The sequence below is a fragment of the Pelophylax lessonae genome (assembly GCF_965119305.1).
Source record: "Pelophylax lessonae genome assembly, chromosome: 12".
Classification (NCBI taxonomy): Eukaryota; Metazoa; Chordata; class Amphibia; order Anura; family Ranidae; genus Pelophylax; species Pelophylax lessonae.
In genome coordinates, this window is record NC_138779.1 from 116,103,837 (window position 1) to 116,122,619 (window position 18,783).

The 18,783-nt window shown below is 40.3% G+C and overlaps 1 protein-coding gene across 3 annotated transcripts in view; it reads right to left on the reverse strand.

Annotated features, from left to right (window-relative positions):
• The window catches only part of RASIP1 (Ras interacting protein 1), a 187,963-nt gene that overhangs the window by 70,268 nt on the left and 98,912 nt on the right, over positions 1-18,783 (reverse strand). For all 3 annotated transcript variants that reach the window (XM_082273509.1, XM_082273507.1, XM_082273508.1), the window contains exons 4-6: positions 17,102-17,478; positions 6,949-7,587; positions 2,548-2,585 (exon numbers count right to left, since the gene is read on the reverse strand). In XM_082273509.1, the coding sequence (XP_082129635.1) occupies positions 2,548-2,585; positions 6,949-7,587; positions 17,102-17,478 (1,054 nt within the window). The remainder of the gene's footprint in view (positions 1-2,547; positions 2,586-6,948; positions 7,588-17,101; positions 17,479-18,783) is intronic.

The window sequence follows — 18,783 nt, forward strand, 5'->3', positions numbered from 1 at the left end:
ACAATTTTATATTGTTATATTACTCATGGATATTTCCTTTTGCTGCTTACATGGAACATTTTTACTCCATTCATTTCAGCCCACACTCTCCGGTGCGAGGCACCCTCGTCCCTGACCGCCTGCCCTGTGTTCCCTCAGCTCCCGTGGGAGAAACCTGGTGCCATGTCTTACCCCATATGTCAGCACCCACTCAATTTGTGACGTAAGTTTTGTTATAAGGGGGGTCTTCTCCTCCTTTCTCTCTTGTCCAGTTTTCATTCAATACCATTGTTGCCATTCCTTTACATACATATATATATACATATTTTTTGTAGATATGAACTAGACATCTACTCCTGATGAAGTGGCATAATAAGTCCACGAAACGCGTCGAGTCAATTGATGTCATGATCTTGTTACACCATTCTACCATTCTTGCCATTTGAGTTTACCATTGCTATGTTTTTATCCAATCAATTGTAATACTCTTGCCCAATGTCTATTGATTTTATGAATATTGGATTTGAGGACCATTGTACTCAAGTTTGTTATACCTTGAAGATATTTTGCTGTATCCTACTATGTACTTTTATGACAATGCCTATCATCTGCTGTCTTTAATAAATGGATAATTGTGATCCTGATAGCCTGGTCATGTCTTTCATCTAAAGTCCCGACCCTTCTCTTATCTTCCCTTTTATAGAACTTGGGAGGGAGGCTGGACCCCAGCAAAAGCCCCTCAACATCCCAGGGAAAGGCGTCAAAAACATTAACCCCTTCCCACTGACCTGAGTAGCCAGGTGCAAACTATAAATACAGTAGGCTAACTGCCTACATGCGAACAACCCTAAGTAACACTTAAGTGTGATGCGGTGCCTCAATGATTGAAAGAGCTGTAATCCAATCAATTAGGAAGCGTGGCCACAGATAGTAAGGCTGGGAAAGTAGAGGGGTAGACGATGCAACCAGGAAATGAGGCAGGCTCAATCTGACTTGCATCAGCTTCTAGTTCACACTGTGAGAAGCTAACATTGTGCAGTGGAATCTGAGTAAGCATTTTCAGTATAGCAGAGGAAGCTATACAACTGTGCTTGAATGAAGGTAAGGCTGGAGTTCATCTTAAGATGACAGTCTCATAAGCTATAATGGCACAGATCTCATAATTCTGCATGAGGTTTGAAACATTGAAACAAAAATATTTATGAACAAACATAAAAAATCTAATGGATATTGTAGTAGAGATTAAAATAGCCAGGCCAATCTGCCTAAAGTAAACTTGTGCAGGGCACAGTGACATGGTCACTTTAATGCCGATTCTCCTACCCCCATCTGCTTGCATTGTCACTATAATGGGAAAGTAAGAAAACAGATACCTGGGAATATGGAGCACATAGCTCATTTTTCTTTTTCCCATGATGCAATGCTTGGTGTACTGTCATTTGGGGGGCAGGGAGATCAGGGCTGCGGTTAGAAATCATAGGGCTTCTGTGCTACCTCTGTGTACCTGAAAGAGCCCCCTGGCCGAGAGTGACTGAGGATATAGATTTATCAGTCCCTTTTTCTGCAGCCTCAACTGCACAGATGAATGAATAGGAAGCTCTCTGAGGCTTCCTGCTCATTCACAAATTGAAGCACAGTAAACACAGTTTACTATGCTTAAGTCATGAATGGACATATGAGTGATTGGTACTGATCGCTCACTGTGGTCATTTAGGAAAGGAAGGGACCAGTAAATACATATTTACCAGCTCCTTTTCCCCGATCTCCATCTTGAAACATCCCCCTGTTTGAAGGCACGCATGTGCTAGAACCCCTTCCCCTGAAGTGCAGAAGGGATAAAGAGGAGGAGAAGCTGGCAGGTCTGCAGGGGGAGGCAGAAGAGAATCAGTGTCTGCAATAGGACAGTACAGCCAGCCCCCCTGCTCAGCAGGTGCCCCTTTTGAACTGATGGGGCCTGGGCCCATTACAGGAGAGGTGGCTATACTGCCTTATCAGCAGCCCTGAGGGAGAAAGCTACAGCTAGATCAATATGGAGTTTACACAGCATTTCTTTTTTTTTTTTTTTGTTCCTGTAGTTTGAACAGAAAAGTGGGAGAGCAAAGGGAACGTATGAATAATCAGCACATGGGCCAATGAACTTGTTGCTTAGCCCTTCATAAGCAAAGCACAAGTTCACTTTAAATGCATCAGTTAAATAAAACCAGCACTTAGAAGAATCTTACAATGACAACATTCTCTAAGCTAGCAGTAGATATTGTCAAGTTGGTACTGACATTAATAGATGGTGGCAGATGAGCTATAGTTCCAGTAAGAAAGGATATACAACTTTCTAAAAAAACGATATTTCTTGTTTATCGCCAGAGCTTCAAGTGACATAAGCTCCTCTTCCCTGGTCTTCTGGAGAGCCATAAATATACTAACTCTATCATGAACACATCTGACTGAAACAGCAAACATAGTAGCATGAGCTCAGACAGTAATGTATCACTGAAATGTCCTTTATCTATCAATTCAGGGAAGATATGACACCTGCCACAGGAAAATGAAGAGAAAATGATTACTACTCACTTTTCTGGTTGTTTGTCTCCAATTTCTTTAATCTTCTCCTGTATAGACAAAGCATTATTATTATCATCCAAATTATTAGTACTACGTCTCAGTGAAAAAAGCATGTTCACACATTTGTCTCATTAAACACAATGTCTTATTAAAAAATACTATTATGGAAAGGAGATGTTGGCACACCTAAACTGCTTATAAGACACCATCCCACCACCCTCAACTGTTCCATAATCTAAATTAGTACTAAGTCTGCCAACCCCCAACTATTCCATAACCTACACTAATAAGACTGCTAGATAGGGTTGGAATTGCTCTATGTTTGTTAGATCTGGTTCGAGAGCGGCGTCATCAAATGTATACTCTTAGCTTAAGTTCCAGAGACACTAACCCTGCGTCAGACCTGCTCAAAGACCCCCTGCATTTGACTTGCTCCAGACACTATTCTTTTAGATCAGACATAATTTGAAGCAGTTTTTCTCAGTTACAGCTGCCAAAGAAATACAAACAAAAATACCTACTGGTTCTTGGCTGAACGAAACATAATAGAAAAGGCAACATAGCCTTAACCGATAAATAAATTAAGCCAAAGGAGGGACTGTTACCGTCCATTCTTGACTAAAGCCAGCCATAAACAGTTTAAATCTCAGCCGGTTTAGCAGGGACTGGCTGAGATTCAAACCATGTATGGGCAGGCTAAATGTACCCAAGTTGATCAACGCATTTCGGAGCATGTGCTGTACCACATAGGGGCATGTGCGCTTCCTTTTCAAGCCTTGAAAAGGGAGCATGCATGCCCCTATTTGGTACAGCGCATGTTCTGAATTGCGTTAATCAACTTGGGTACATTTAGCCTGCCCATACATGGTTTAAATCTCAGCCAGTCCCTGCTAAACCAGCTGAGATTTAAACTGTTTATGGCTGGCCTTAGTTAAGAATGCATTCTTAGTCAAGAATGCATTCTGGTCCTGAACCCTGCCCGTGTCATCCTGCTCTTGGCTGTGTTCCATGCTGCTCTCCACCCACTTCAGAAAGGACTGGCTGGCTTTCTCCTCCTCACAGGGACTCCTATCACATTCCACCTGGCGGTACCAGCAGCTCCCGTGCCCTGCTCCAACTGGCATTCCGAACCTACACTTAATAATGTGCCTGTTTTTAACCTACCTATTGTAAGTAGCCCTGTTGTGGGGTTTATTAAAATACACGGTCTTACTACACTTAGAGGTGGTCCTCTGGTTTAGTTTTTGTCTGTATATATCCAGAGTCTGCTAAACTCCACCAAGAAGCCTGCCCTAGTGCCTTGAACATTTTTGGACTTACTATGGACTTATACCTCATAACTAAATTTCTTGAATATTAAAAATTATGACCAAGCCTTTGCGCCCATAACCTCCTTTTCTTGTTTGTCTTTTTACTATAGCCAGGCATGGTGCATTGAATTGCAGGCTCTGAACCTCTGGAATACCTCAATAAACATGACAAAGGAATAACTAATGGAAACTAGATACAGACAGTGATGGTAAATGGTTGAAGCACATGGGTAGGGAACATGGATGGTTACCAAGAGAATCTCAGAAAAAAACAAATAAAAAAGAGCTAGGAGTACAGAGAGGGGAAACCACAAACAAAAAAGGGACTACAAAGGTAAGGGACAGACAAGATAGTGGGTGGAAGCAGATAACAATAAAGTAAAAAAACAGGAAACCAGGTGTGGATCAGAGAAGACATAAACCAAATCAAACAAGAAACATTTAGGAACCAAAGTAAGACAAATCCAGCAAGATATGGGTTCAAAGTATCAAGACAGAAGAATGCAAGGGACAAGATAGCTATAACAGAAGGTAAGGGGTTAGGATTGTAAACCACTATGTATATCAATGGTCCAGCACCATTCTAATGGGGAGGTATTTCAAAACTCCCAGGAGCAAAATATGGACAGTGCACTGGTGTAGCTTCAGCAAAGCAGCACAGCATAACCTGAGGAACAGTAAAGCAGGGTACACACTAGTAGAAAATCTGCCGAAAATTCCCGCCCGATGTGAAATCGTCCGATTTTCGCCTAGTGTGTACTCAACTTTCATCAGCCGATGCAGACATTTTCAACGAAAAAAAAAACGGAGGGACAAACACCAACATTTTTTTCGTCCTTCCCCAGACGACCGATTTTCGTTTAATGTGTATACAGTACGTCCGTGAAAAATCGGATACGAAAGACTGCGCATGATCTGAAGTTGCTGACAACCCGGAAGTCTAGGAACAAACGTGCCAAAAAAAAAGAAAAATCGGACGAGAAATTTCGTGAACATTTATGCACTGTCAACTAAAAACGGTAATGAACGCTGAGAAGACAGAGAAAAATCGGAGGATATTTCGTCCGATTTTCGTCAAGTGTGTACGGCCCTTAAGAATAGAACTAAAATAAGGGAGCCAGATAATGAGTGTCCTTAAAGGATAGCATAATGGAAAGGAAAAATGCACAGAAAGACAGAGAATAAAAGATCAGAACCAGAACTTTATTTTCTTATTGTTTGGTTTTATGAGGAAATTTTGAGATGTGCGTGCCTTCAGTCATAAGAAAAAAAATGTACAATGACTCTGGGATGTTTGCTTCTTTAGGTTTACCCACTTAGTCTCATAAAACAATGGTCTTTAATGTTAGTGTAAACACATTTACCTATTGTGCTACAGTATATTTATTTTACAGGAACACACTGATGTAGGTCTTCATAAAAGGGAAATGCAACCAGAAATCTGTACAAATAGCTGAAATAATTCCAAATTAGTTTTTTGTTGCTTTTCAATGGCTTTTACAGTACAACCCTGCACCATGGATGTGCCATTATTGGCAGTATGACATAGGGAGGGTAAAAAAAATATTTTACGAGTCTGCAGCTGCACAAAACCTATGCCTCTGCATCTGTCTTCCACTATACTGGCGACAACCACCAAAGCTCTCTATATACTTTAAACCCTGTAAGGTACTTATGCATCACCCTTCTGTTTACAAAACTGTCACTACCACTGCAAGGGTAGCTAGATACTGTAGCTGGAATATGACAGAATTTTGTTAACCACTTAAGCCCCGGAAGATTTTACCCCCATTCCGACCAGGGGGGTATTTTGCGATTCGGCACTGCGTGATTTTAACGGACATTTGCGTGGTCGTGCGACGCTGTACCTAAACAAATTTGACGTCCTTTTTTTCCCACAAACAGAGCTTTCTTTTGGTGGTATTTGATCACCTGTGCGATTTTTTGATCATGCGCTATAAACAAAAAAAAGAGCGTAAATTTTGCAAAAATAACAATATTTTTCACATTTTTTTATATGAAATTCCCCCCCAAAAAAAAATGTAAAAATCAAAATTTTTTAACATTTTCGGGCAATTTGTTTTATGCTACATATGTTTGGTAAAAAAAAAATCACAAAAAGCATATTTTGATTGGTTTGCGCAAAAGTTATCGCGTTTACTAACAAAGGGAAAGATTTTTGTCATTTTTTTTTTCTTTTTTTAACGCGTAATGGCGGCGATCTGCGATTTTTTTTGCGGTACTGCGACATTGCAGCGGACAGATCGGACCCTTGACTGACATTTTTGACACTTTTGGGGTTACCAGTGACATTACTACAGTAATCAGTGCTATACATATGCACTGTTACTGTAAAATTACACTGGCAGTGAAGGGGTTAACTTTTTTTTGAGAGGGAGGGGTTATGTGTGTCCCTAGGGGCATGATTCTAACTGTGATTGGCTGTGGCTTGAGCTGTAGGAACAGTGATCAATGGTCCTACATAGTAGAACCGTACGATCACTATTTCTACACAGGGGAGAATGACAGGCGGCTTTGTTTACATCAGCCGCCTGCCTTTCTCCCTCTGCACCGACGATTGCCGAGTGGCCGGCGGACATCGGGTCCGCCAGTCACACGCGCGGGGGGGTCCGTGACCGCGCGGGAGCACGCCTCCGGGGGCGCTCGCTCGCTCCCTAGACCCTTACAGGCTAGCAACGTAGTACTACATCGCTCTGCCTGTGAGGGGCTGACCGCCGCAGTAAATAGTCGCGCAGCGGTCGGCAAGCGGTTAATTACAGCAGTTGAATGGCAAAAATAATTAACAAATACATAAAAAAAATTAAAAAATTAAATAAAACATAATTTGTATCACATGGCCTCCACACAGGTAAAGACTGAAGACATTTAAAGATATTATTACAACAAGCAATCCATCAAATACTTGCTTTCATTTTTAACTTGCAAAATAAAATATCAATAATTTGCTTATTCGCTTCCATCATTACCCCAAGAACCGCTTTTTTTATCGTTGAGAAAAAAAAAAAAAAGCATGACAATACAATCCTAGTGAATACAAAATATTGGACAATACAAACAAAAGAAACCTAAATGGCCTTACCCAGACAACTTCCTTAATCATGGTGGCAATCTTCATTAACAGTTTAGGAAAGTGTCCAGGATCCAGGGCTCTTGTTGAGTGTTCAATACAGAGGCTGAAGAGATAGGCAGGGGCCAGTTTAAATTCAGTGCTTGGGTTGCCGGTTTTCTCAATAATCTCTTTTAATACAGCATCCTCTTCCTGAGAGCGGTACTGTAGCACCAAATCCTTGCTCTCTATATAAGCTTGCACAGCCTCTTGTCGCTCCTGGAGTGATCTCCCACACATTTGACATGAAAAGGCCCCACTCAAGCCAGGAGAGGACCAGGACTGAGGAAGCCAGGCAGGTCTGGACTGTGGTGCTCTAGGGTCCTTGTACATAAAGAGAAAATGCTCTCCGAGCCCCAGTAAATCACCAGTGTGGAGTTCAGCTTCTCTCTGAAGTACTGCCCCATTGTGAGTAACAAGGGCTCCCCGATAAGGTCTTACACGGACTAGATTCTTTTTAGTTGAGGAATCTAACCTCCATACACAGCAGTGACGGGGCAGTATATCTGGAGCTGATAGGAAAGTATCAACGTAAGGTCCTTTGTCCTTAGAAGATTTGTCTGCTCTTCCAAACAGATGTTTCTTTCGGGTCATCACATAAATCACAAAGTCCTGATACAAAAAACACAAATTGAGAATGTTTCATTCAAATTAAGACACGTCATTTAAATTAAAATACATTTTAAGAGTTTGATTTTCTATTTTCTATTGCAGTAAACATAAAGGCTCTGTACTCCCTAAATCATGTTTAGCTTTTGATAGATGCTGCGATAGATCAATGGACTTTACCAAATGAAAACCACATACACTGTTGGAAATTAATTTGTTCAAGAAAATTTTTTAATCCTGCTCCTTCAAATTTTCTCCCACTCATGATTGGAAAAATGAAAAAACTTTCTTGGAACCTTCTTTTTCAAAGAATTGTCGTTTGAAATGCTACCTATCTACAGCATGGCCAGCTTTATTTAGCTTTACTTACTTTAGGCTTAATTTACAAAAGACCAATTTTTAGTTATCTATAAATATTTATTTTTAAGTGACAGTTATTTTCGGTCTAAAAATGTTGAAAATTACACTCACACAGGTACCTTGGACTGGCGTTAAAGCTTTGTGAATTAGGTAGCTTTGTGAATTTAGCTACTTAGGTAGCTTTGTGAATTTAGCTACTATGTCAGCCTGATAATTTACATGAAGCGACAGGAACAGCTGCTGCCTCTTAACTGCTCATCTCACACACTACACATCTTAAGAATGGGAGATGAGAGGTCAGGCAGTTGATAGATCAGCAACTCTGCCAGACTTTAGGTGACCCCTAATGCTCTTATTACTTAAGTTTTTCAGTCTCTGGATTTCCATCCTAATGGGTCATCTTTTGAGCTTCCAGGACTGTGAGGCAGTGAAATAAAGAGAGCATGACAAGAGGGGGCAATTTCCTCCAGTGAAATTCAGAGGGGTGTACAAGAAACATCACAATTGTGCATAACATAAATATGGCAACTGTACATAATATAATGCATTAGAAGTATTTAAAGTGATATTAAACCTTTTTTTTTTTTTTTTTTTAAATAACAAACATGTTATACTTACCTGAATAAATAATATTGCTGCGCTTAGTGAATAAATCAAGCGCTGTGTAGTAAATTATCGTTGTGTAATAAATTAATAAATTATAATGTGACCAAATATTCTCCAGAATAAAAAAATACTGTGTAATAAATTAATAACTTCTAATGTGACCAAATGTTCTCCAAAAAGTAAAGTATCAATAATGAATCAAAAAGTAAACCGTGATAATAAAAAGTCCCAATACACAGTGCAAATAAAGTGACACAATAATAAATGGAATCTTCATCTGTGAGTGTGATCAAAAGTGCTGCATGCTTCACTCCAAGTGATCCAAGTGTCAAATGTAAGGTTAGCAGCTCACCTCAAAGACAGACTCCTGAGAGTCAAAAACGCATTGGGTAAATCACAGTCGCCTGGTAAGCCCTCCAGTCACCGCTTCCAGATAATCTCTCAAGATATATATGGCATCCGGCGAAAAAATAAGAAGGAAATCTAGTGCTCTCTGTCTTAATAAAGGCTATTTATTTACATAAGATGAAATCGCACTTATATGGTAAAGCACTTAAGCAGTGCAAGCTTTCCGAGTAACTCAACACTTCCTGCTACCTCCGGGAATCAGCGTGATGACGTGCAGGCTCCTCCCCCGTACGCGTTGCGTCATAGACTTCGTCAGCGGGCTTAAGTGCTTTACCATGTAAGTGGGTAGGGTAGGTAGAAGACCTAGATACATGAATTGAGGGCTGACTGAAGGTTCATGACCTAACCCAAACTTTAAAGAGTGCGCACAGTTCTTTGGACATTGGCTAACAGGGTCTGAGTCAGCTGTTCTTTCAGCAGGAGGTTATATCCCAAAGGAAATGCCCTGCAAGAAAAGCAGAGCAAGCACAGGGACTAGCACGTGGGGGAATACATAAAATTTAGTGAACAGTCCAAAGAGAAGGGCAAAAAACCGAAAGGATAGTGTGCTTACAGCAGGACACGGTTGGCATTGATGTGCTGAAAAAGTGAGAACATGAAAGTAGGCATCCTTGATGTACCTAGAGGCCGAAAAGTGTGTCAAATGGAGGGAAGCACTGACTGACCTGCTAGATTCCATGCAGAATTTGTGTACTTGAATGAGGATATTGAGTGTTTTTAGATCTTTTGGGAACTGTGAACAGGTTTAGGCAGAAACTCTGTAACCTTTCCTTTTATGGTACAATGGACATGAGTCACAGTCACAGAAACACTGACTGTCATAATGAAAATGTTTAAAGAAAGATACTAGAAAAGCCATGGTTGGGACAAGGAAATGGTGCCTTAAGCCCCGTACACACGCAACTATTATCGGCCGACCGATCGTCCGTCTTTTGTCCAGTCTTGTGTTTTGTTGGTTGGAATGTGCCTAGACTGCACACTAATTTTCTCGCCCAACAAAAATCTGCTTCAGAAGTGATCTCATGTGTTGGTTTGCTTTCTTTGTGTTCTTTCTTCTCTGAGCATGCCCAGACTTGCTCATAAGATTGTTCCCTGTCGAAATCTGTACTGACTGCACGAAAATCGGCCGTGTTTTGACAGCGGACAAAAATTTTATAGCCTGCACACCAGATTTTTTTTGGCCGAAAAGTCGGAGTCGGTTGTCGGAAGCATCATACTAACAAGCCGAAAATCGGCAGATCGGTCGTCGGACGAAAATTCCCTGCTGATTTTCAACGCGTGTGTACGAGGCTTAAGAGACCAGACCAGGTAAATTTAGACTCTGATCTTAGATTGTAAGCTGTAACGAGCAGGGCCCTCTGATTCCTACTGCATTAAAGTGTACTGTATTTGTACTATCTACCCTCAAGTTGTAAAGCGCTGCGTAAACTGTCGGCGCTATATAAATCCTATATATAATAATTAGAGACAGGTGGGTTTGGTCCACTGTAGTAGGCAAGGCTCTTGGGTAAGCCATTACTGCTAAGGGAGTGAACAGGTGAGAAAACTAGGACTGTGTGTAAAGAGGTTGGAACTGGAGAAGCTGTAATGAAATAGCCTATTAGGTGAGAAAGGTTTGTCTTGTGTGTTATGCTGGATAACCCCAACGAGGGTAGTGTTATCCTATATTGTGATTAAAAGTTAGTAAGAAGCCCTAAGCACACCTTAGTAAGTAAATGGCGTTAACCATAAAAACCAGAGAGATTCTCATGTTGGGGTGCTAGAGCAAGGTTCAAATAAAAGAATAAAAGAACAGCACTCTGATCACCTGAATAGTGGAACAAGAAACATGTAACCAAAACAAGATGTGCTATACAAATCCTCATTACTGTCAAACTAAGCAAGAAAATAGTGATAAAAATATATCTTAAATATAAATCCAATCCCGTAAAAAGAAATAAATACAGAGTGTGTAAGAATTGAAAGTGGTAGTTTTTTTCTAGATCACCAAGCACATGTCTCCATTTGTTGTGCACATTGTTCCCAACCAAGTCATGCGTTTGCTAAAATATGTACAGCTTTTAAGGAGGATTTTTTTTGTATGCACTTTTTAGAAAATACAATAGAAATCAATAGAATTAAAATAAGATAGGACATATTTTGTGAGAAGGAACGTGATACACCCATCTGGTTACCTTGTATAGTTATAAAACCTTTAGAAAGATATAGAAAAAAGTAAGTTTTAATAGGCACAGGTGACTGTGAGGTGACATTTTACATTTTAACCACTTTACCGCTGAGTACTGGAATAGTACTGCGGCAAAGTGGCTCGTTCCCGTCTGACAACGTAGACCTACGTCGCCAGACTCCTCCCCTGTAGGCGACGCTCGCGCGCCGCCGGAGGCGCGCTCCCGCTGTTTTCATTCACAGCGGGAGTCGGGCCAGGGGAGGAGCAGCGGCGATCGCCGCTGCTCTGCCCCGATCGTCGGGGATCTAGTGTGGAGATCCGCCCGCCTGTGTAAACACAAGCGGGCGGATCTCCTCAGTGACAGGGAGTGACAGATCGGAGTGTTCAGCATAGCTGGACATCCGATCTGTCCCTGTCTTACACAGTCACCTCCCCCCCCCCCACACGTCAGTAAGCACCAGGCCTACATTAACCCCTCCCTCTCCAATAAAATTAACCCCTTCCCTGCCAGTGTCATTTTTACAGTAACAGTGCATATTTATAGCACTGATTACTGCAGTAATGTCACTGGTAACCCCAAAAGTGTCAAAAATGTCAGTCAAGGGTCCGATCTGTCCGCCGCAATGTCACAGTCCCGCAAAAAAATCGCAGATCGCCGCCATTACTCGTTAAAAAAAAACACCAAAAATTACATAAATCTTTCCCTTTGTTAGTAAACTCAATAACTTTTGCGCAAACCAATCAAAATACGCTTATTGCGATTTTTTTACCAAACATGGGTAGCAGAAAACAAATTGGCCAAAAATTTAAAAAAAAATTATTTTTTACATCTTTTTTTGGGGGAATTTCATATAAAAAAATGTTAAAAATATTGTTATTTTTTCAAAATAAACGCTCTTTTTTTGTTTATAGCGCAAAAAGTAAAAATCGCACAAGTGATCAAACACCACCAAAAGAAAGCTCTGTTTGTGGGAAAAAAAGGACATCAATTTCGTTTGGGTACGTTGTCGCACGACTGCGCAATTGTCAGTTAAATTCGCACAGCGCCGAATCGCAAAAAGTGGCCCAGACGTAAGACAGCAAAATGCTCTAGTGGTAAAGTGGTTAAACAAAAAGGTAAAAAAAATAATCAGTGTCAAACTAATAATAATCCACAGTAGCACTACTGTGAATTATTATTAGTGTGACAATGATGATTTTTTTTACCTTTTTGATTATATTTTCATATTTAGTATCAGCACAGATAGAAATGTTACAGAATATTGTATTTGGTCACTTTAGGAGCTTGGTGGAATTTTGTTATTATTAGCATTTTACATTTACATTTTAATAGATGAAATAAAAACGTTTTGGTTACATAAAAAAATGTTTTCTACATAAGGACGGATTATAATTAAAGTGGATATGGGGAATATTTAATTAAATAAAACCTTCTCCGAAAAGGATAAATATATCTAACAATATTTCAAGCTCCTTGTGTTGATGTCCTAAAGGAGATTGCTCAAGCAAAATGTTCCCAAAATATACACGAGCTGAAGCAGTTTTGTGCATGCTTTAAATATTTCCTAACCACCGCACCAGTATAAAATATCCAATAAAGAAAGTACTTGAAATTACTTATTCTAACTGTTTTCACCAGTTACCTTAAAGTGATACTAACACACTGTTTAAATTGCATTGTCACCCCGCTTTCTGTATGTGGAAGATGGCACTGTAATTATTTTAATTAAAAAAACAAAAAACAAAAACTAAAGTACCCTTATTTTAATCGATATACAGCTGTTACATAGCCCAGACCTTTTCCAGCCTATCTGCAGGGAAACATCAACAGGAGGAGCTTCTAGACCTCTGCTGCTAGTCCCAATTTAAAAAAAAAAAAACAGCCTTTGGGATACAGGGTAAAAATAACTAATATCAATTAACTGTTTTCGCCAGTTACCTTAATTTGTAAATATAACAAATTTATATTTGAAATCAAATCTTTATTATTTTTTTGGCAATAAAAAAAAAAAAAAAGGTTTGGGCATATTTCTGTTAGTCACAGGCTGTGTCATGCCCATCCAGCCTGTGTCTTAAAATAAGAGGGAGGTGAAGCCTCCATCAATATACAGTCAGATCCATAATAATTGGGACATCGACATAATTCTAATCTTTTTGGCTCTATACACCACCACAATGGATTTGAAATGAAACAAACAAGATGTGCTTTAACTGCAGACTTTCAGCTTTAATTTGAGGGTATTTACATCAAAATCAGGTGAACGGTGTAGGAATTACAACAGTTTGTATGTGTGCCTCCCACTTTTTAAGGGACCAAAAGTAATGGGACAGATTAACAATCATAAATCAAACTTTCACGTTTTAATACTTGATTGAAAATCCTTTCCAGTCAATTACAGCCTGAAGTCTGGAATGCATAGACCTCACCAGACGCTGGGTTTCATCCCTAGTGATGCTCTGCCAGGCCTCTACTGCAACTGTCTTCAGTTCCTGCTTGTTCTTGGGGCATTTTCCCTTCAGTTTTGTCTTCAGCAAGTGAAATGCATGCTCAATCGGATTCAGGTCAGGTGATTGATTTGGCCATTGCATAACATTCCACTTCTTTCCCTTAAACTCTTCGGTTGCTTTTGCAGTATGCTTCGGGTCATTGTCCATCTGCACTGTGAAGCGCCGTCCAATGAGTTCTGAAGCATTTGGCTGAATATGACAGATAATATTACCCAAAACACTTCAGAATTCATCCTACTGCTTTTGTCAGCAGTCACATCATCAATAAATACAAGAGAACCAGTTCCATTGGCAGCCATACATGCCCACGCCATGACACTACCACCACCATGCTTCACTGATGAGGTGGTATGCTTTGGATCATGAGCAGTTCCTTTCCTTCTCTATACTCTTCTCTTCCCATCACTCTGGTACAAGTTGATCTTGGTCTCATCTGTCCATAGGATGTTGTTCCAGAACTGTGAAGGCTTTTTTAGATGTTGTTTGGCAAACTCTAATATGGCCTTCCTGTTTTTGAGGCTCACCAATGGTTTACATCTTGTGGTGAACCCTCTGTATTCACTCTGGTGAAGTCTTCTCTTGATTGTTGACTTTGACACACATACACCTACCTCCTGGAGAGTGTTCTTGATCTGGCCAACTGTTGTGAAGGGTGTTTTCTTCACCAGGGAAAGAAATCTTCGGTCATCCACCACAGTTGTTTTCCATAGTCTTCCAGGTCTTTTGGTGTTGCTGAGCTCACCGATGCGTTCTTTCTTTTTAAGGATGTTCCAAACAGTTGATTTGGCCACACCTAAATGTTTTTGCTATCTCTCTGATGGGTTTGTTTTGGTTTTTTTCAGCCTAATGATGGCTTGCTTCACTGATAGAGACAGCTCTTTGGATTTCATATTGAGAGTTGACAGCAACAGATTCCAAATGCAAATAGCATACTTGAAATGAACTCTGGACCTTTTATCTGCTCCTTGTAAATAGGATAATGAGGGAATAACACACACCTGGCCATGGAACAGCTGAGCAGCCAATTGTCCCATTACTTTTGGTCCCTTAAAAAGTTGGAGGCACATATACAAACCGTTGTAATTCCTACACCGTTCACCTGATTTGGATGTAAATACCCTCAAATTAAAGCTGAAAGTCTGCAGTTAAAGCACGTCTTGGTTTTTTTTTTTTTTCATTTCAAATCCATTGTGGTGGTGTATAGAGCCAAAAAGATAAGAATTGTGTCGATGTCCCAATATTTATGGACCTGACTGTAAATGTAATATCCCATACTCTGTTGTGTTTAGCTGGTTAGATGGCATAGGGGAGGAGGGGGGAGTGGGCTGGTGTGTATACGCCCACATGTGTGACTCTATAGTCACATGGGCTGCTCAGATGTAATAGGGAGGAAATGCTCAACATAAACATTTACTGAAAACTGAGCATGTGCAGAGCTGCCAACACTGTTCTGCAAAATCCCGAGCTGAATTGGGAATTTGGGCAGAAGGAGGAGACAGTGAACAGCAGGATCAACCACGTATTTTGCAGAACACAGAAAATGAATCCCATAGTGAGTATGAACAACATGTAATACAGCATTTATTGATAGTTTTTTTATGATGATGGTTTAGTGACAATTTAAGCTTTTCTCTAAAATTGGAGGAACCCTTGAAATAACTTTCCGGTCTTAGGGAACCCCAGCTAATAATTATTTTATCTATACCTCACTGTACATTAGTTGGATGGTAAGTAAGAAGGCTGCTGCTTACATTTGTAGTCAGCGGGTGGGAACGGATAGCCAAAAAGAATATTAGTGTCAATGGAAGCTTACTATATCGGAGAGGCAAAAATTGCTCCTTAGTCAAGAAACCCCTAGAAACTTTGGGTGGAGCCCTGATTGAGAAAGGCTGTTTTAACCACTAGCCATCCGGCCCATAGCAAAATGATGGCTGGGCGGTGGATCTCCCATCCTGACTGGGCAACATAGGATGTCCTGTCAGGATGTGGCAATCGCGAGGCCGCGCATTGGTGCGATCTGTCCCTGGCTGTGTTCACGGGACACGGCCAATGACTGATTCGAGTACTGGCTCATGTGACCACCTTGACGTATCACAGCTGGTCACATGACAGTTGTACACAATGGATGGCTTCCTTTCAAGCCATCCAATGTGTACAAATGTGTGGCTAGCTGTGATTGGTCAGTTTGATTACATGTTACAGACAGGGCTAATAACAGACCATCTGTACCATGTGATTAGCTTTGACCAATCACAGCTAATCACAATTAGACTGACTGAAACAATTTCATTCAGTAAAATCTTTGCTTATAGCAATGTAATACGTTGCTATTAGCAAACATAATGTGTAAAAGACAAAAAAAAAAAAAAATCCTGATCACTTCCCCAGATCATTACAATGTTACTATAGTAACATGTTATTGCTCTGGTCACAATGAGTTTGTAAAAAAAAAAAAAAATGTAATAAAAAATAAAAAGAATTGAAAAAAAAAAAAATTTCACCAGTCAGTGTTCCTGATCACCACCAAACCAGTTATATGGTAATGCTGTACTGCACTGGTGACAGTATGTAAAAAAACCTTTAACTTCAAAAAACCTGCCATGCTTCTTACTAAATACTGTGGACAGTCTACTTTCCAAAAAGGGGTCACTTGGGGGGTATTTCTGCTGTCCTGGCATTTTTGGGCCTCAAGAAATGAGATAGTCCGTTAGTACATCAGGATTGATACATTTTTTAGATATATACACCATAGTTTGTGGACAGAATACATTTTTACATTTATAACAGAATACATTTTGGGCTAAATTTAGGAAGAAAAATTAATTATTTGCAAAATTTTAGATCAGAAACAAAGAAAAACGTGTTTTTTTTTTTTTTTTCAAAATGTTCAGTCTTTTTATATATATTTAGAAAAAAATAAAAATAAAAAAAAAACAGTGGTGGCTAAATGCCACCAAAAGGAAGCTCTATTTGTGTGAACATAATGACAAAACTTAGGTTTGGGTACCGTGTTGCATGACTGCGCAATTGTCAATGTGCGACAGCGCTGAAATCTGAAAATTGGCTTGGGCAGGAGGAGGGTAAAACGGCCTGGTATTTAAGTGGTTAAGGCTTCATTCACACTTGCGCGACTCCAAAGTTGCACGATTTCCAGTGCGACTTTACACTCTCTGGCACTAAGTTGCATCAAAAGTTGCCTCAAAGTAGTGCAGGCATCTTTTCAAAGTCGCTGTGACTTTAGGTCACACCAATCTGAACGGGTGCCATTGAAAACAATGCCCTGCAACTTGTCATGCCACTTTATTTGTCCAAATGTCGCACAATTGTGAATGGAGACTAACTTTTTAACTTCTTCACTTATTAGGAAAACGATTCAAGCAATCTGTTTGTGCTGTTTATTATTTACTAGAAGAAAAGTTTAGAAACCATTCTTGGGGAACAATAGAAAAGAAAAAAATAGGTGCTCACCAAATCTATACTATAGCCTTGCAGTAGAAGAAAGTATGGATGCTCTGATGGGGGTTGAATCAAATACTGAGTAAAACGTTCAAAGTCCAAATCAGGTTGGTCTGTAGGGTCATCTGTACCATGAACACTGCTATTCCTTTCAGCTGAATTCTGCGTTCCGTCCTTTTGATTTGGATCTCCATCTTGCCCAGCATCTGTGTCATTGGTTACCATGCTCTTTATGCTCTTCCGCTCCCTTCGCTTCTTGCTGTTTAGGTTGATGTCACTTATGCTGCGACGCAGGGAGATGCTTTCTTCTCTCTCTCTTAGTGGGGCGTTTCCACCAGAAGCTGCCCGCGAGCGACTCTTCTGTAGTCTACGAGCTTGAGCATTGATTCCTGGGAGTAGAAATGACAGAGGAATTTTAATATTTGATAATAAGCAATAACTTTCATTAACCACATCAGCCCCGGAAGGTTTACCCCTCTTCATGACCAGGACATTTTTTGCGACACGGCACTGCATTAATTTAACTGACAATTGCGTGGTCGTGCGACACTGTAACCAAATAACATTAATATTTTTATTTCCCCACAAATAGAGCTTTCTTTTCGTGGTACTTGATCACCTCTGCGTTTATTTTTATTTTTTTGCGCTATAAAAGAAAATTTTGAAAAAAAAAAAGACCGACAATTTTGAATAAAAAAAGAAAAAAACAATATTTTTTACTTTACGCTATAAAACAGATCCAATAAAAAAAAACAAATTTCTTCAGTAGTTTAGGCAAATATGTATTCTGCTACATGTTTTTGGTAAAAACCCAATAAGCGTATATTTATTGGTTTGCGCAAAAATGATTGCGTCTAGAAACTATGGGATAGATTTATGGAATTTTTTTTATTTTACTTGTAAATGGTGGTGTTTAACGATTTTTAGCAGGACTGTAACATTGTGGCGGACAAATCTGACACTAAGTGACACTTTTGGGGGACCAGTGACACCAATACAGTGATCAGTGCTAAAAACAAATGCACTGTCATTGTACTAATAACACTGGCAGGGAAGGGGTTAACATCAGGGGGGTCGATCAAAGGGTTAAATGTGTTCCCTGGGAGTGCTTCCTAACTCTGTGGGGGGATGCTTTGACTGGGGGAAGATCAGTGATCTGCCCTGTTTACAGTCTACCTCTTTCCGAAACGTTCGCCGGGTGTCGGTGTTCTGTCAAAAAAGACAACTCGTCAAAATCTCCAATCATGTCACTTCCAGTGACTCTCCAGCAGCAGTAATTGCAGATTTCAGTGACTTGGCTGTTTTCACAGAACACGGGCAGGGGCAGCCTATATACTACGGTGCAATATATAATGAAAGAATATTGTTAGTTTAACCGGTTAAGGACTGCCCGCCACATTTATGCTGTGGCAGGCAGCCCCTCGTGTGCGAACCGATGTAGGTATACATCGGTCGCATGCCTGCAGCTAGGGAGCGAGCACGCGGGGAACTCTGATGCATGGGGCAGGTGGCTCCAATTGCCGCCTGGCACCCGCAATCATTCCCTGCTGACAGAGAAGAACGGTCAGCTGTTGTAAACACAGCTGACCGTTGTTCTCTCTGGAATGATCACAGAGCGCCTGTGATCCTTCTATGTAGGATCGCAGGTCTCTGTCATCATTTCACAAGCCTATCCCCCATAGAGTTAGAATCCC